A 19,887-nucleotide genomic window follows, 5' to 3' on the forward strand; every position below is an offset into this window, starting at 1 on the left:
GACTTTCAAGTTGTTCATGTGTCAAAGTCAAATTTCGCACCGGAAATAATCTCAAGTGAGTGAACTGGTAAAAGAGGAAAACGAATGCCAACATAAAAGCTTTCTCAACCATATAGGTGATGTTCGAAGTGACATTTTAACACCCTAACTGTCATGTAAGTGGAAAAATAAGTTAACCACTATATAATTAAAAACTTAGTGAAACTAAAATAAATTAACACCACTTACACCTTACAACTAAGTGAACATAGTTCACTTAAAAAAGTTGTGGGGTGGGCGGGGTGGGGTTAAATGGTATCTACCTGCTATTTTTGTTAGCATCTGCATGATAAATGGTGACATCTCCCCCCCAAAAAACAACAAAAAGCCAAAGAAAAAGTTATGCACGCTGAGCAGGCATCTCAAAGAACAACGCTACTGCCATGAAGTCTGAGATTACGCATGAAGAGGTTTTGTTCGCCTTTTGGGGCATGTTTTCCAGAAAATCAGACAAGTTCCACTGTACAGTATTATCTATTTTGGTTTTTGATGCTTTTTTTTCCCCTCCCCTCCATTGCCATCTAAGCGTGACAGGACCCTGCTGAGGCAACTTATCCAGACAAGCCAACAGGGGGGGAACTAGATTGTGTGTGTGTGTGGGTGTGCGTGTGTGTGTGTGTGTCTGTGCGTGTGTGTGTGTGTTTGTGCACGCATGCATGCGTGCGTGCGGCTTCCATTGGCAGACATGTTTTTCTAACAGAGGAGCACGTCAAGAGTGGACGGGAGAGCAACAGTGGGGTGACATTAACGTCAGCTCCGTAAACTTTACCCGCTTTTGACGTCAAAAAAGTGAAACCATAACACAAGACCTCTTATACTGAGGAGGACGGGGTGAACGCTCTTCATGTTGACATAGTGCAGGACGGTCTGTCACATGGATCGCGTGTTTATTTTTATAGCTCTTCTTTTAACAGGCAGACATGATTTGGACAGATAGTCAGGACGTTGAACTCATACAAAGGATTTATGCTCCATGGTTCCAGGGGCTCAGTTTGCTCTCAACTGGTACTATTGGGATTTGTGTCATGTCAACTTGAAGAGAGAAAAAAAATCCCATGGAAACAGATATCGGAACCAAGACTCTTCCAAATGTGGGAAAAAAATCATATATACTGTATATATATACTGTATATATATATATATATATATATATATATATATGTGTATGTGTGTGTGTATGTGTGTGTGTGTGTCAGCTTGACGTCACTGAAATCCAGTAAGGATACTATACATCTACTTAAAAAAATGTATCTGGCTCCAGATGATTTTATTTAATGCAACCATTGAGTAAACTCAACACACCATTGTTTTCAGTAGGCCTGAGTGGAGACATGCACCAATACTCCGTTTTCATTCTCATTAATTCAATTACAAATGCCTTTGCGTTTTGTGTGGGGGGGGGAAACCTGAAGGAAAACAGATGTTTTATCACCGCATGCTTACAAAGCAAAGCATTAAGGCTCATGTGGCAGATCGAAGAGCATTTTGCTCACAATTTAAACCATACGTGTAGTAAAGGACAACCTGTTTAGTCACCGTCCACACCGCCAGTAAGTCGCGCTCGCTTGTGTATATTAGCACTCGAGGCTACTGAGGTCATTGTTATTAGGATGACATCATCACACTGTGCCCGTCTGTCTGCAGAACACGTCCACGTTCACCCTGGCGAGGGATGATGTCGGTGAGGTGGCGATGGAGGACGGACGCAGCCGCTGCCCTTTTAATCCTGAATATAAATCCACTGCCATCATTGTCGGTGCGCATTACGAAAATTACGAATGAGCAGTGGTGGACTTTGCATTGGGTTATTTAAAACCCTCATCCCCCAGCCCCCCTACCCCTAACCTACTCACCACTGCCCTGAACCTCTTATCATTGCAAATGAGTATCTTCTGTTTGTGGTTCAGCTTTCTGTAAATAATGGTCTGGTTATTAGCACTTTGCCTAATCCACCATTCAGACTTTGTCTTCATCCTTAACGCAGGCGCATTATTTCTTTCTAATGGATTATGGCTGCCTTATTAGATCATCCATTTTCAACATATTACATTTTATTTCTTCTTTTTTTTTTTTAGATGCTGAGTTGTACACAGGCACAGTCAGCAACTTCCAAGGCAACGAGCCTGTCATTTATAAGAGTTTAGGCCAAGGAACGGCACTAAAGACGGAAAACTCTTTAAAATGGCTGCAAGGTAAAGTCTCCAGTCACCCTCAAATCACGCCACATACATAACTTGATTGTCGAGTATATTATATCTTAATAGCGTATCAGCCCCAAAGTGCAGACGTCGTGGTTTCAAATCCGGGCTTCAGCTTTCCTGTGTGGAGTTTGCATGTTCAACTCGCGCCTGCTTACGTTTTCTCAAGGTACTCCGGTTTCCTCCCACATTCCGCCCCAAAAAAATGTGTGGTAGGTTATTTGAACACTCCAAATTGTGTGACTGTGAGTTTGAATGGTTGTTTGTTTGTGTGCCCTGCGATTGGCTTGCAACCACTTCAGTGCGTACTGACCGTACCGGGATAGGCTCCACCATGCCCACAACTACTGTGAGGCTCAGCTGTTCTGCTAATGGATGCATGGATTGATTATCTTTCAATAAAATACAATGATTTTGTTTTGGATAAAATCCGGTCCACTTGTACATTTGTATCACTTTATTTCGGTTCGATTTTGACCGAATAGCAGCATTTTTTTTTTTAACTCATTCACTCCCAAAGACGTTTTTAAACGTCTTTTCAGACTTGGTCTAGAATTGGCTAGTACTGAATGGGTTAATTAACAAAGGCATCGATTTAGACTTGGGTGAAACAAGGCTTGTATTATCCATGATGTATCTGTCCAACTGAGCAGGTGAGCGTTCAGAAGTAGTGCTCATTAGCAGGGCGCGTGCAGAGAGGACAAGCTCCTCTTTAGATGGCTGACTTCTGTCAGTGGGCACACATGCTCTTGGTAAATGCTTTGCCAAAGGATGCCGCGCGCTGTGCGCAATTAAGGCCTCTTTTGTATTTGGATCTGTCTGTAATTCATGCTGATGAGACATCTGAGTGCAATTACAGCCAGGGTTTAAGCTTCATCTTCTCTCCCCCGGGAGTGACTTACTGTATTGTTACATGTTGCAACTAAAGCAATGTCAAGGCGACTCCCCGTGTATAAAGGCAAAACACAATGATCCATTTTTTTTTTGGTTTGTTTTGCTCCATTTTTTCCAACAGATCCCATCTTCGTGGGCTCGGCTTACATAGAAGAGAGTCAGCCAATAGGGAACCCCGTGGGCGATGACGACAAGATTTACTTCTTCTTCAGCGAGGCGGGGAAGGAATTTGACTTCTTCGACAACACCATTGTGTCGAGGATCGCTCGCGTGTGCAAGGTAAGACGATACCTGGTCGGCTGCACACGCACAAAAAAAAAAAAAAACAGACGCAGCGGGCCTCCAGCTGCCTTTGTCTTTAAACGTGGGTAGAATTGCCACTCAGAGAGAGGTGGGACTCTCCCACGTTGGAACATGTATGAAACGTGATGGAAATAGTGCATCACTCCACTTTTTTTTATTATTATTTTTTTAGTCACAGTAATGCAACATCCTTTTTTTGTTGTTTGATTAAATTTAGAAAAATATTTAGAATATACAGTACATTTTGAATATTTAGAGAAAAAATACTATTTTTAATAACTTTGAGTTACATTCCACTCGCAGCTTGTATTTTTATCTTCAGGGATTCACGATGACTTACGTGATTTATTTTGGCTCATGGAGGAACTTGTGTCACATGATCCAAAGTAACTATTATTGATGTTTGGTTCCATTTGACCAATCGAACAGAGCCGGGGGAGGGGGGGGGGGGGCACAGGCACATGCTTTTAAAGACTCTTATTTACGTAAAACATTTGCAGCGTCCAAGAACTCCACTTGGAATTTGACAAACATTCAGGGGGGGAGGAAGGGGGTGTGGGTGGTGGTGGTGGGGGGGGGGGGGTGGGGGGGGATAGCATGAAATCTAAGCGACAGCTTAATGACTCACTCCTGCTTGGCTTTGACACTCGGCTGGCTCCTGGAGGTTGTGCCAATTAGTCTGCATTTTGCGTATGGAAAGTGACTGTGAAAGTAACCCCAAACTGTGTCTCTCTCCAGTCATCTTTTATTGCACTGGAGGCAGCGTATCGATTTGCTGCTTTATGATACCTTGAACCATCAATGCACTGCATTGTTATGCTGTTTTAGTATTTCCTGCATGCATTGCTGTTTGTTGCGATCCGAAGCTTATCAGGAATGTGTGTGTGTGTGTGTGTGTGTGTGTGTGTGTGTGTGTGTGTGTGTGTGTGTGTGTGTGTGTGTGTGTGTGTCATGCCCAGCGTTGGTTACCATCAAAATGTATCCATCCATCCATTTTCTATTGCACTTACTCTTGCGAGGGTCGCAGGCAGGGCGTAACATTAACCCCTTCATGCACCAATAATGATAACCTGATAACAAGATAAGTAACTGTTGTCCCTGAAAGGGTTAACACCTGCCAACCCGCCAAATGCAGGTAGATTTTATCCATTGAGGTTGACAGTACCACGACCACTTTGGTGTGTTACTTTTCAAATCCAAAAACATGCTGACAAGTCACAATTGAGTCAATGATAAAAAATAAAAAAAATACAACAACAACAAAAAACGCAAAAGGCAAAACCTGTGAGACAGAACTTTCCTTACATGGCAGCATGACCGTGATCCACGGCCATCTTAAAAGCAAGCACGTTGCGGCCGATTCAGTTTCAACGAACAGGGGGGGATATTCATCGGATTCACTTATTTGGCTAGAAAGTAGTTAATGACGTGCCTATGTGGTGGCCATGTTGGTGGGGGCAGCGTTCCCAGCAACGGCTAGGCATGTAAACTGAAAATAAGTCATACTTTGCTCATTTCACAACCAATTTTCATGAGGTTTAGGTTTTTTTTAGTCGATGATATAAGCCTGTGCTGATACACAACAGTTGAAAAGAGACAAATTATCTTATAAATGTAATGTTTTCAGCCATTTAGCTTTTGTTAGGTATTAAAGCCTTTTCTTCTGCTCAGTGCTCGACGGGCGTGGCTGCCGGCGGAAACGTCATCTGCAACATTCTGATTTCTGATCAATGACAGCGTAATAAATTTGCATTTTTGGAGGCAAATTTAATTCGCGATTGCGACATGATTTTGTTGTTGTTGGTGCGCAGAAGTATATGACCACAGTATAAGATCAACTTAAACAATGCAGCATTTGGTAATTCAAGCAAAACAACGTTTTTGGCTTTCCTGGGGCGACATAGTTTATTGGATGCACGCGTTCCCTTCGCCGTGTTATGCACCAGGCTGTTGTCAATGTTTTTTTAAGAGTGTTTATTTAATCTTGGCAGACTCCCACCGAGCTCAGTGTGTGCGTTGTCAGATAAGGCGGGGCCATCTTTGGACATCTTTGAAAGTTTCCCGCCGTGTTTCTACTACCGCTTCGCTCTGCCTCGCCAAGTCATTCCGCTCGCGAGTTGGTGTTTTTCTTTTCCGACGTGTCCTCCTCCCTTTCTCCCACTCGGGCTGCCCTGTGTTTATTCAGGTGTGTACCCTGGATGCGGGGATGTGGAAAAGGTGGTGGATTACTCACTGGAGCATAGAACTGCTGCGCTTTATCAGTGATGGGAGAGAATGGCGATATTAAATGATATCGTTATCGATGCAACAGCATCAGATATCGAAGCCTTGGAGTGGCCAGCCAATTGCAACGGAAACATAGACAAACAACTTATTCACTGTCACATTTACACCTATGGGACAATTTAGAGTCTTTTGTAAACCTAGCATGCGTGTTTTTGGAATGTGGGAGGAAGCCAGCATGCCCCGAGGGCACACAAGCATGGGAGAACATGGAAAGCTGTCAACAGTCAATGCTGGCGATCTAAAAATGTGCAGTGCAAAAGATGAGTTACAACATTTCAACATTTGGTTGCTTCGTTCGTTTTGTTCTGACAAAGAGTCAGAATGCAGTCGAGACTGGAAAGCGAGTGCCAACTACCTTCGAGTTCAAACTAATGGCGATCGGGTTACGCAGTTGAACACGGAAATAGAGCAGCTGCAAGAGAGGTCACCGTGAACGAGTCAATGTTATAACTTGCTGTTGGGTAAGTGAACTGTGTCTCTGCTTTATTAAATACGTTTTACTGACATCTAATTGTTCTGTTGGCATTTCCTTGTGCGTAACTCCGTCTAGTGGATGCATTGTAGATTGCGTCTTATAATGCGGTGCGCCCAATGTATGAAAAAAAATTACAAAATAGGCCATTCATTGAAGACGCGCCTCATAATCCAGTGCGCCTTTTTCTGTGGAAAATACGGCATTCTTATCTGTAGTCTCTGCCAAGATTTTGACGTATAATGTGAACTATTGATGTCCTAGAGGCATATTTTCCCAGTCCAGCTATCTGTGGGGAGTTGCCTCCATGCAAAAGTACAATACAAGCATACTTAACAAGAGCAGTGGACAGCTGAGAGAGCTGGAATGCACGCGCCTCATTACAATATGAGCAAAGGCTACTGTAGTGCAGCTTAATTGGCTCCCAGGCCCGCAGCAGTCCCACCAGGCTTCACCTCCACACGCGGCGAGATGATTGTTCATGTTTAAGAGCTTGCGGCGGGAGGGAATGTTCCACTTCTCACATGTTCTTACCTCCCCTGCGCTCTTGTAAGGGAGTTCAGGGTTATTGAGGCCCTGACGCTGCTGCAACCTGTCGTGAGATTTGGCTGTTTTTGGTTCCTCCTCCGCTCGAGCCACCTGGTTGTTGGTTCTTTCTCTCTTCGCCGCATGTTGACAGTTTGGCTGATCATTACCAGGCTCCGAGGTCGTCTGACGAGCGTTCGTGTGAGGATTCTTCCCGTCTCCGTTAAATCTCAGGGGAAAGCAGTGAGGCACGACCTTAAAAGCGTTCATTAATATCTTGGCTTTTGTTTACATTTGTGCTGCGTCCTCTCCTTCAAGAGGCAACGGCAAGAAAGCTGAAGTGTTTGTACTTTGATTCATATAAAGGAGACATACTTCTTACTTTTTATTCTTTCCACAGGAAGTGTAGCCGCCTCGTTCACGGGTCACACACCTGTTTGCAAACAAACACAGTACCGCTCATCTTCTAGCTAGCAGGGGGTCATGTGTTTCAAAAAAAAACAACATTTCCCAAAAATAAGACAAACATTGATGTTGCAAAAGAAAAGATAGAAGCTCTTGATGTTTCCCATTGAATGGCATTCATGTGCTTTGTCGTCATCATCTGCACCCTGAGCATAACTATAAGTGTGACATGGCCCCGGATGTTTTTAAGCATTGCTGATGATATTTAATGGTTGCCACTTCCATTGCCTTGATAGGACTCTCTATTGGTTCATCGGCTCGTTTTTGCGTCCAAATGATGTGATTTGGATCCTCTGTCTTGTGTCGTACCGCCATATGTCTTATCTTCTGCAACTTTCATATTCGAAACCCGGCAGCAGCCTTAAAAGAACAAAGAAGCAACTGCATCTGTCGTCGAGCACGTAACAGAATGACTGCCCCCCAGTGAGCATCAAACACCTCTGCGAGGAATTCGTCCGGTTCTACCACACCAAACTCGCGCACGTCGAGAATAGAAGACGCTGCTTTGTGCACTGACGACAGTAAAGGGCATCCCCCAAACAGTTCCCATGGAAACATAAAATTGTCCAAAATGGCCGGCGGTTGTTAATTATGTGTTGACGCTTGTTTCCAGGGAGACAGAGGTGGTGAGCGTGTGCTGCAGAAGAAGTGGACCACCTTCCTGAAGGCCCAGCTCCTGTGTTCCCTGCCCGATGACGGTTTCCCTTTCAACATCATCCAGGACATGTTTGTCTTGAAGCCCATGGGAGACAGCTGGGAGAGCACCGTCTTCTACGGCGTTTTCACATCACAGTGGTAAGAGACTTAAGACAGGATAAAGTATTATGAGCTTGGCTGTTTAAAAAAAATAAAAAATACTGTATACTCTACATGGGTGTTACAAAACGTTCTCTAAAAAAAGCACACAGAATACTCTCAACATCTAAAACGTCAAAGAAAAGATCTCCTAATTTAATTCACATTTTAAATCCTTATCCAGTTTAGTAAAAAAATTGAATGCGTTTGTTGCAATGTATTCAGAGTTAAAACTCACTCTTTGCATCGCTGAATTTGTTAAAAGTGGTAGTTACATTATTTTTTAATTGCAAATTCAATTGAAAATTTAGTTACAAATTACAGCATGAGTAAAATGAAACTGGAATTGAATGGGATGAATATTAAATAAAGTAAAAAGTGAAAAAACTATAAAAATGTTTTCAAGAATTTATTTATTTTTTTGGCTTGGAGAGAGGGTTGTGGGGGTGTGGCGTGGGAGGGCCAGTCCACATTTTTTGTAAAAAATATTTATTGGCCCTGTATACCCACTTAATCAATTTTTTTGTGTGTGTGTTCATTTTTTTTCAATGCACTTTTAATAGGCTTCAGTTATTTACACATTTTTGTTATATGCGGGCCGGCGCAATCCCTATCCTCCACGAATAGTGGAGATCCTCTGCACAACTATAAACTGCACAAGTGTCGTTTATTCATCATATTGCACATTTCAGAATTAAGGGACAAACTTGAACATGCCACAGAGGTCTTTGTATCATTATCCAGAACAAAAGCACGAACAACTGACCACTTTTTTTTCTTCCCCCATATCATGTACAACACTACTTCGTCAAGACACTACTCATGTGGCAACACTATTTAAACTTGTAACTGTTGGCAGGTACAAAGGCGCGTCGGGCAGCTCAGCAGTTTGTGCCTTCACCATGGCACAGGTGGAGCGGGCCTTCAGTGGGCGCTACAGGCAGGTCAACAGGGAGACCCAGCAGTGGTACACATACAACCACCCTGCACCAGAACCACGACCCGGAGCGGTGAGTTGCATCCTCTCTTTTTGGATGAATGTGTATTTAATTATCCACCTCTTGTTTCCCGTCCCCCACAGTGTGTGACCAACCACGCCAGGCAAATGGGAATCCAGTCGTCCTTGCACATGCCTGACAAGGTGCTCAACTTTGTCAAGGATCATTTCCTGATGGACAGCGTGATCCGCAGCGCCCCCTTGCTGCTGAAACGCAGCGTGCGCTACACGCAGATTGCCGTTCACAAGATCCAGGGCATGGAGAGGGCCTACGACGTGCTCTTCATCGGAACAGGTTGAACAAAAATAACACAAACCACATCGGAATTTGTGAGGACTATTCCAAACTGTGGCAAAATGTTGATCCATTTTGAACAGTGTTATTTTTACAATTCAAAGTAGTTGCCAGCTGCCTTAATTTAAGAACATATCAGTGGGATGCTTTTGTCAAACTAACCTAAGGATCAAGAATTCTCACACCGTATATTTTGGTCTTGCTAAAAATTAGCCCTGTCTCATTCAACAAAACTGAATGCATCTGCATTCTTTTTTGACCGTGACATGACAGCAGGAGTGTTAAATGCGGTGTTCTCCGTCCAACAAAGTTAATCATGCATCGGGGAGAGAAATTTGGTGTGGGCGATGATAGCGGGAGGGCTCACTCACAGATATATTTTCCGAAAAGTCCATAGTTTACCATGCGGTGGGTTTCAAACCTGCAACCTTTTGTTTTTTCTGTTGTGCCCAGATGACGGAAAGCTGCACAAGGCCATCAACACCAACGACAAGATGCACATCATCGAAGAGATGGTTCTGTTTGCCGACCCGCAGCCCGTGCAACACATCGAACTGGACCCTCAGAGAGTAACTACATCTTACAGAACTTTTTCGATGATAATTTGTGAAAGTCAGAAAGAAAAACAGCAGGAGAGCTAAATTTACCATGCTGCCCGAAGACATCCCCTCCCCTCTGGGGCCATCCTGCCGCGTTTTCTTAAGAGTTATTTGGCCATCTGGAGCAGAGTTTATGATCCTCGCTGGCGTTTTAGCCGCAGCTCAATTTCATTACCTTCCTTTCTTTATGACATAATGGCCTCTCCCGCAGGCCAAAATGGACTCTTATCACAAGATTATGTCATTCTAATAAAGCCAGAGCTACTTTCCCATGTTTTCTGGCCGATGAAAGACAAACAAGATTCGGTCATGTTTGTTTAATATACCACTGGGAAGGACAGCCTGAATATAGACTCCATAGAGTGTGCGTCATAGCTGATAAAATGAGTTGAGGACAATATTGCGTGTATGCGTGGTCACCCCCAATTTAACTACCCTACTGGCGCCAAGCAGGAGAACATCTGGACAGATTTTGTGCTCTATTTACTTAAATTGTTTTTAACTATGTAATTGTTTGGGCGTGAGGCCGCGTGGAGGTATAGCGTTTAAGCATGACTGCCCTGCGGTTCTGAAACTCTGGGTTCTAATATCAGTTTGGGCATTCCATTAGTGGAGTTTGCATGTTTTGCATGTGCTTTTGTGCACTTTCCAAAAAAAAACAAAAAACAAATTAATCAATAAAATAAAATAGAAGTATGAAACTAGGCTATGAGTTCCGTTTCAAACTTCTCAATGGGGTGTTTATGCACACAAAACATACAGCAATATTTCAGTTAAGCACTTTGAAAAGTAGGAAAAGAACAAAACTCATCACATTAAAATTTTGAGTAAGTTGATTGTTATGAAAACATGCACAAAATGAGTTCCTAAACTTAATGCTGGTTTCTTGTTCAGCAGTTTTGTGCCGTCTTTGAAGGGTAATTTCTATGCAAGAGAGCCCTTTGCGCCTCGGTGGTGGGGGTGGATACAGCATGTGGTTATTTTGTTGTTTTCTTCAATCCCTTTGTTATTGGGTTAGGACAATGGATCTTTTACACATGAATTGAAAACTGAAATACATTAAGAGCATGTGTTTTGCACGTCTTTTGTCCATAGTTGAAATCGCATTTTTGTCATGTATCTTGTTAGGAAATTCATGGTCCTATGTGGACTGCACTGATGAAAAATTGGGAACCCCTCCCAGCTTTTAAGTTTGCCCATTCCTGCTCTAAATTATCCCTAGGTGCGAATAAGAAAAGTTGTCAGTCTAGATGGGTCATGTAATTGTTTGAGAACCAGTCCAGAGTCGACTGGGAAAGCCTATACAAAATGGAAGGAGTTGATGTGTGTTTGTGATTTTACAGAAAATGGATAGTTCTGATGAATACCAACATACGCGTTTGGTTCCTCCCTTGTGCAGGGCCTTCTGTTTGTGTCGTCATACTCTGGCCTGGTGGAGGTACCCGTGGCCAATTGCTCCAACTACCCGAGCTGCGGCGAGTGTGTCCTGTCCAGAGACCCTTACTGCGCCTGGACCGGACGCCTTTGTCGGGACGTTAGGATGGCACCGCCTGACAGGTAGGTTGGCAATGTCGGAACCGCAAACATTCTCTACGTGCTCCAAATTGTTATAACACAATGTGCTGTGCAATACTCTGAATAAGATAGAGCATGAATAAAATACAGCACCATAACACAGTGTACCACTCAGGATGAATGCAACCCATTCCAAGGTATTGTTCAATCAACCTCCAATTTGTTCAGATTTTGAAACCTTTTTTTTTCTCTCCATTAGAAATCAGGGATCACTGTGATCATGCCATTAATGAAAGACTTGCGCTAGATGGAAGTGCATCTGCACACAATATGTCACTTAATCTGCAGCTGTGGGTGTTTTTGTGTGTCATGTCCTGTCTCAGCCACTGGCAGCAAGATGTGGAGGAGGCTGACACATCGGCCATTTGTAATAGGACGCTCTCAGTCCCGAGATCTGCCCGACCAGCAACTGCCCGTGAGTGTTTTTTTTTTTTTAGCAAGTGACATTTTGCAACAAAAACACACATACTGCAAAAACGACATATTGATGTTGTGGCTTGTACCCTGAAGCAAACAAGTGGATTGTTAACACTTTTAAATGTATGCTTGCTTTAATTTCATATAAAATCCTTCATTGAGCAAAGCATCATATTTAAGTTACGAATGTTTACTAAAGTGTTTTATTTGTTTTTTAAAAGTAAAAAAATAACGATGAAAATCTCTCTAATAAGTGTTTTTGGCTGAGCATTCCTAATATTCAAGTGGTCCCTTTTTTTCCTTTATTATGCTGTAGAACAGAGGTGTCAAACTCATTTTGGAGTTACACTCAAACTAATATTACTTGTACACAACAAATTGATGGATTTCTAGTTTTGAAATCAGTCAACTCAACTCTTTGTTTCTTGTTTCTTGAATTATTGTTCAAGTGAGTGTAAAATACAAAATGATTGCATTGAAATCTCAATGATATTTCTTGCACAGGACAATTTGACATTTCGGTACAGATTTTAGCAAGGCCCGTGGAAGTTGAGACACATGATCTGCTTTCGCGGGCCACGTAAAATGACATGGCAAGCCAGATCTGGCCTCGGGGCCTTAGGTTTGACACCTTTGTTGTAGAATTATGTAATCGCTAATATTTACTAGTAATTTCCATTTATTTCATTCGGGAAAGAGGATTTGAGATGCATGTGTTTTGAGTTACGGCATGGTTACAGAATGAATTAAACTCGTATCTCAAGGCACCACTGTATAAATATAAAGATTTTTTTTTAAAGATTTTATTTTAAACACAAAATGTTCTGATGAAAAGAAACACATGTTTTTTTTAAACGCTTTACTCAGGGATTAATATAGCATCGATCAAAGAAATCAATTATTAAAGTTTTATTAGTCAAGATTTGCACCGAGGGCAGGATTAAATGTGCCTGAGGGCCGAATTTGGTAAATTTCCCCACATTTATTTACATCACGACACACAAATTTCTTGTCGTTTGTGTGCACTCTTGGGACAGGTGGGTCCCGTTGCCAGCTTATCACAATTCCTCCCAACACATTCCGGGTGTTGCCCTGCAAGCTGCGCTCCAACCTGGCCCGGAGGAAGTGGCGTTACAGCGACGGCGCCAGTCAGTCCCTGTACGCCACGCCCGAGGGCAGCCTGGTGGTGGTGGCGCAGGCCGACAAGACGGAGACCTACGAGTGCTGGTCGGAGGAGGAGAGCTTCCGCCAGCTGCTGGCCAACTACTGCGTGAGAGCGGAACCCCGGCAGGAGAGCACCACGACGGCGGTGGGCCACTCGCGCACGCCGCACGTGAGGCTCGAGGAGGTCATGATCCTTCCTGGCGAGTCTCGCTCGGAGCAGATCCACACAAAGACCTACTGGAACGAGCTCATTGTGGTGTGCGCGCTGCTCGCCTTCTCCCTCGTTGTCTTCTCCTTGTTCGTCATCTACCGCAACCGCGACCACATGAAGTCCATGCTCAAGCAGGGCGAGCGCGCCAGTATGCAGCAGAAGAAGCCCAGGATAGCCAGCAAGCCCACAGAGAGCCTACCGCTCAACGGCAACACCATCCCCGTGTCCACATCGGACCACAAGGGCTACCAGACGCTCAACGACAACTACATCTGCAGCACGCCCACCAGGGAGTCCTCGCCGGAGAGCAAGAGCTTCTCCGACGCTTCCGACGGCCGGCCGCTCAACGTCAAGGAGAGCCACGTGGAGTACTCGCCCACTTGTCCCCGGCCCAGAGTGCGGTTAGGCTCGGAGATTAAAGACTCCATCGTGTGAGACCATCACTGGCGGCTTTTTATTTTGCTCATTGTCTTTGCTTTCAAGCTGCACGTGGGATGGGAAGAGCAGCTCCAGCAAGGGTTGAGGACTTGGCAGCTGCTCTCCACTAGTTTTAGTCATTTCCTCATGTCCACTAATTGCATCCAATATGCGTGCGCAGAGCGGCAAAGCAAGACAGAAGACGCTCGCTCAGCATTTATGTCTTCAAGTCAATTGTCCTTAGACGTCTACTGCCCCCGGCCGCACAAAAGCCACCAAATTCAGGTTCAAGAATGACAACAACAAAAAAGCATTCTCACGAACAGTGTGTGGATGATGACCGACGATGAGACTGTAAGACATCGTATCAAATCAAAGGCGTGGTGACATGGGCAGCAAACAAGCTGACGTGTACCTTCCTGAATGTATGGCCAGAACAGAGAATTCCATTCATGCCACGGAACGTCGGATGGCGAGCGTCAACGCGGAATCGTACAGGTACTACGATGAGTATGAAATATGGGAGAATGAAGCGGGGGTACATGCACACTGATCTCATTTTTCCTCCCTTGATCCAAGCCAGGAAAGACCTCCTTTTTTGGGATGCCACTGAACGATTAGCCTGAGCGATTAGCCTGCGGTGTCTTTTCAGGAAACAACAACCGTAAATGTTTCACCTTTTCAATTCTTTACGCGTTTATGCAATTGTTTATCTTGTGGTGAACACTGAGATGGGTCAATCCACTGGCTCCGTGATTGTGACGCGAAACAACAAGAGCCAATGAGAAAGCTCGCTGATGCTAATGCTAATGCTGGAGCTGGTGCCTGACACAAATAGAGGAGCAAATGGTCATGTTGAGTCTTTGGAGAACTTGTCTGAGACATCATCCAACACTATTAACATGACAAGGAAACAAGTAGAAGAGTTATCAACCACAATATACTCTATAGTGACTAGACCCTTGGGCTGTGTTCGGAATCATTCGCAAATTTCCCTACTCCCAAATAAAAGTAAAGGAATTTCTATATGATGGACTACAGTGAATATGAACCATATTCCTATAGTATAAACTCCACACCGGAAGGCCCAGAACTGAAAATAATTTTTGGAACACCACTGGGGCTTTTTACGTCAATTGCTGTCGCATAATTAGCCAGTTAGCCAGCCATTGGACCTTCAGTAACAAATATTGAACTCATTTATTAAATGTTATTGTTTTGAGCTGAGTGTATTTTACAAAATGAATACAAACAAAGCACTGTATGTCCATTTATCGTTTTGTATTGTATGCGTTTATTTTTTTCATCGGTGGAAATCCCTCACGATATGTTTGAACAGCACAATAAAACAACCATCTCTATTGTGGCTAGCCTGATTCCGAACACAGCCTCAACCAGTCCTCTATTTTTTCGTTGTGTTTTTTTCTGGTCTTGTTGGGTGCCCCGTGGCACCATGATGCCTTTCACAGTTCAGCCTTGGCACTGTGACAGACATTGTTAACGTGTGGAGAGTGTGCTGTGAGGATCATCTTGAGTAACACTCTACATGAAGATGAGGAAGAACACACTTTTGGATTTTCTTGTCATGTGTAAAAGTCGGTTCGTGTATACCCCGCTTTACTTAACAGAAAGCCAAGGAGTTTAAAAAAATAAATACATTTTAAAAAAAATCTTCAGGGTCGCACTGAACCATCCTATGTTCTGTGCCAAAAAAAAAAAAGCAATTAACTTGCAGTAGTGCCATTGTGTTGTGATGACCTCTCCCACCTTCTTCATTTTAGGATCACAAAGAGCACACAGAGGCTTTTGTTAAAGGCACTCAAGTACATTGTGTTCAGTGGAGTTTTTATACGAATTTTAAAAAAAAAACAGTTGGTTGCAGACCACTTAGGTAGACACAAACCAGCAAATCTACACGGCTCTCCCTTACTCTCTGCTTCTCTTACTACAACAATGTATTCAACTGTGTAGACCACAAAAAAAAAGTCAAAACTAAAATAGAATCTTTGTTAGCTAGCAGGTACAGTCATTTTAAAAAATCAGGATTGTTTTTCCTGGTCACGTCACATGTTTTTTATGGTCACTTGTTGCTATAGCCAGGACCTAAAAATGAGCCCAGTGAAAAAGCCTGAATTCCGGTTCCTGACGCTTCTTCATGTCCTTTACTCCACATTAGGTCACCATTGAATGTGACTGCCATATTGGTCCTATATATCCAAATTTTGATCCAATTAAAATGTTATATTTCATAAGTTTTTGAATTTTAAAAATTCTGTTTATCAGACTGACAACAAATGACTTGCAGCAGCCATTCACAGAAAAGGATGGGGAGATATGGCAGAAAACAGGAAGTCATCAGACGCATACTGAGGACCTGTTTCCAGAATCTTGAGTTTATTCACAATTTAGTCACTTCTGAGTATAAAATATTAAATTAGCCTTCTGCTGGATTCAGTTTGGCACTGTCACAGGTCAAAGAAAAACCTGTATCTTCAAAGTTTTGATTAGCTTTACTCTCGGTAATATTTTATTTCCATGTTCATGTTTCGGATACTGACCTACCGCAAAGAAAGGACAGGGAAAGTTGGCAGAATACGGAAGGTTAGTCTTAAATAGATGAGATGATGAAACTAGTCTTTTGACACCGATTTGTTTCTTTGTTGCAATCCTAATATTTTTTTTTTCTTGCATGTTCATGTTTTGGATCATTTATATTCACTTGGAATTTTGGAAAGACTCAGCTGCCCCGCATAAAGCAGAGAACATGAGATCAGTCAGATGGGAAATATTAAAGATCAAGTCGTTCTTATTTATTTTTTTTGATGGGAGACCATCTGAATGTTCTGAACTCCTGCTTTCTGCCATCGCCGTCTTGAGCAGAATAACCCCGTGATTGGACTCTAGCGCAGATGGAGCTCAACCTCCCCATAGTTGACATCATGTTCCACTAGCACATCCTTTTTAGAAGGCAAATTTTAAAAATTGATCAACTTTCTTATCGATTAATAGGTCGATTATTTTGCCAAAACCTACTTTGACAAATGTAATAGTTTGAGGGGTGGATGTAAAGATGATCTCAATATGAGCCCCCCCCCCCACCCCAGGTTTCTGTATGCACATCCCCCATCATCATTGGAGTCCATGTGAAAGCACAAATAATCAAAGGTGTTTGTACAGAATGACAATTTCCATATTAAAATGCAACTACTGAGAAAAAAAAAACAGGGACCATCGTGAACATTCTGTGTACACTATTGAGACTTAAGACTTTTCCCAAAGATGTAAGAAACTCATAGATAATAACATCACTAACTCCATACAATGTCTTGGAATATATGTTATAGAAGCACCACACCACTGAAATCTAAACTCACCATATCTGTTTCAGCAGAAAACCTTTCAAACACAGAGTGACCGACAACTGGCTCGATTCCGTCACATCTAGTTTCTACAAAATTAATGCACAGCGTAAAGCGCAAAAAGTGGTCTGTTTATTTTTTGGATTTGATTATATCCACTGACTGTTCTTAGTATTGTGTGCGTGTGTGAGTTTCTAAGGGATCTTGTGTAATCAGTGTTGTAGAGATAAAACTGAACTGTTTGCTCCCCAGAAATATTTTGCTGCCACAATAGGTTACTACTAATGAGTACACTCATGTTTGTGGATCAAGCATATTAAAGCAGGAATGGTATCTAGTTTTCATGTTTGTTTTTAGTAAAAGAGGACAAAGCAATGGCAATTACATATCACTCGCATTGGGCACAATTTGGCAAATGTTATATTATTTCCCAAAAATGTATATTAACAGTCAGTGGGTGTTATTTTTACCAATTATTTGCCTATCTATCTAAAGTATTGAAATGGCTTACTCTCTTTGATGATGCAATGTTAATGGTTGAACAAACGTGCTGTTTTGGGGGGGTCTGCTGAGAAGCGATGATTTTGGATTTACAAGGTTTCTGCCCGCCACTAGTGAGAAATAGGCTACTTAGCCGCGAGCAGTGCTGGAAACGGTGCAGTCCCTATAACTTTAAATGTGCCAAAAATGTGTAAATTGGAACTAAACATGCTGCTAATTAAGATTTTATTATTTCTAGAGCTGGCCAAGCACAAAAATGAACGGCTGTAAGCTAACTGAGAAACTCTATTAAATATACCCTTAGATATTAATTTACTGACCTGTGAAAAGTCTACAATCCTGATACTGAGGCCTTACGGTAATACTAGCTGCTAGCTAGTTAGCTTAGCTTGCAGAAACCACGATACTACAGTTTATAAACATGACTTAAAGCATCACCTGTGTCAATTTGGCCTCAACGTAAATTACTTTAATGTCGTAAAGATGAGTATGGGTGAATTGGGCTTAAACCTGCTGCTTGTTAGATTTGACTACCGTACTCTAACCCTAAGGGATCTTATACTTGAGCTAACATAACTGTTTATAGCTGCCATTTTCAAGCTACAGTATATGCTCACACGAGCCACTAGTTAATTTAACTTAGTAATGCCCCTGACACTGCCTCTCATATAGGTGACACTATAGTTTAAAACGTTAAGTTAGACATATGTAAAATGTGCCTGAACTCGCTCAAAGTTAAATATTGTTACTTCTAGAGTGAGCCAAGCGAGCACTATTTGTGTGAAGCTAACAGCTGAGCATGTTTTACGGTGCAAATTTACACATGAGTTATTTATTTGGGCTATGTGTGTGTAGGTAAAACTGAGAAACCCTAAAAACACCTTCACGGGCAAATAAAGTAACGTGTAAAGTGGAAATGAGAATACTATTAACAAGCCTACCCTTTGAATGAATTAAAGAAAATCACCGCTTCAAAAGCGATCAGACGCTGTCGGAATGTCTATTAAATTGGGCTGAAAGAGTCTCGCTAAACTCCAGCTGCTGACGTCAGTGCGTTCGTCCGCAATGTGCTCAAGTGCTTTACTGGACTTTGTTTTAACCGCACCCAAAAAATAGGGACAACTGAAATAGTGAAAAAAATATTTCAATGCTCTATCTCAACAATTCAATACTACATTGCTCTCAGTCGTCACACGTTTTCAGCAATTATCTTCAAACATATGTATTTTGAAGCAAATCGCCGCTGAATTCACGTTTAAGTTTTTGTGTGCATTTTTCATTTAAGAAATTGTTTGAATTTACATTTTCCCCCCTTAGGACCTTGTAAAAAAAATCATGAAGGCCCCAGGGAATCTAACTACATGATCAAATGACTATCCTGCTTTTATATGCTTGATAACCTCATAAAAGTCTAAAATGCCTTTTTTTTTTTTTTTTTTTTTTTTTTAAAGAACGTGCCATGTCGTACTGTCCAGCATTTACAATTCACAAGGACATGAGTCATGCTGCCATTGTTAACGTTAGAAGCAAATGATAACATTAGGGGCTGTTCAGAATGCTTTTGTTTTGTTTTTGCACACACATGCCTTTCTGAAGACACAAACTGACATGTACAATTACCATTTGGCCTTAATTGTCGTGCATATTTATTAATGACGAGCTTTTTGTTCCAGAGCAATTACAGCTTGCTTCATTTTGAGTGGCTCGTCAGTGATGCAACTAATACTGTACTGGACATGAATGTAATGGCCACCTTACAGCTTTTTTTTTTAAATTTAGTTTTTTTTAGGATTTTTGTTTTGTTCAAACAGTCCCACGATACAGACCAGCACAATGCCACTAACATTCAATATTCCTTCTTGGCCTCATCCAAATAAACGTCATCCACTTAGTTGACTGAAAAAAAGTAGACAAATGTGGTCTTGCCTGCATGATGCCCTTCTCTTTTTTCAGTTATTATTATTGTTATTATAATTATTTGTTGTGTAAATACTTGTGAACTGTATTTTTTGTATTATGGAGATGAATTGTAACTGTTGTTTTTGTTATAATGTACATAAAAAGCACTTTATTTTAAGTTTTTAAGATAAATGAATAAAATCAATGTTTTTGACAGACATTTGTGTGTGTCGTTTTTTGTTGGACATATTCTGTAATTTTTTTTTTTTAATTACAACCGACTTTTCTGCACATTGTGAAAAGCATTATAATTATTTTGTTTATTTTAGGACATTTTTTTAATCATCATTTGCTAACTAGAGGACAAATGCGCATGCTATTTAGCAGTTTGTTTACATGCATTTCCGACTGCTTGTCCGACTGGGACGGAGAATGGTTGTACAGTATTTACTTTTCAGGCATGTGACCAGAATGGA

General features: G+C 42.0%; 1 protein-coding gene across 1 annotated transcript in view; it reads left to right on the top strand.

Annotated features, from left to right (window-relative positions):
* Positions 1 to 19,631, top strand: part of LOC147207798 (semaphorin-4B-like) — a 50,527-nt gene extending 30,896 nt beyond the window's left edge. Inside the window, exons 6-15 of the mRNA XM_086107326.1 lie at positions 1,684 to 1,795; positions 2,115 to 2,231; positions 3,253 to 3,410; positions 7,796 to 7,977; positions 8,837 to 8,987; positions 9,059 to 9,269; positions 9,723 to 9,838; positions 11,268 to 11,425; positions 11,767 to 11,858; positions 12,898 to 19,631. Of these exons, the coding sequence (XP_085963452.1) occupies positions 1,684 to 1,795; positions 2,115 to 2,231; positions 3,253 to 3,410; positions 7,796 to 7,977; positions 8,837 to 8,987; positions 9,059 to 9,269; positions 9,723 to 9,838; positions 11,268 to 11,425; positions 11,767 to 11,858; positions 12,898 to 13,670 (2,070 nt within the window). The 3' untranslated portion in view covers positions 13,671 to 19,631. The remainder of the gene's footprint in view (positions 1 to 1,683; positions 1,796 to 2,114; positions 2,232 to 3,252; positions 3,411 to 7,795; positions 7,978 to 8,836; positions 8,988 to 9,058; positions 9,270 to 9,722; positions 9,839 to 11,267; positions 11,426 to 11,766; positions 11,859 to 12,897) is intronic.
* Positions 19,632 to 19,887: the final 256 nt, after the last annotated feature.

The sequence above is a fragment of the Hippocampus guttulatus genome, chromosome 3 (assembly GCF_054856545.1).
Source record: "Hippocampus guttulatus isolate MCC_2025c chromosome 3, RoL_Hgut_1.0, whole genome shotgun sequence".
Taxonomy (NCBI): domain Eukaryota; kingdom Metazoa; phylum Chordata; class Actinopteri; order Syngnathiformes; family Syngnathidae; genus Hippocampus; species Hippocampus guttulatus.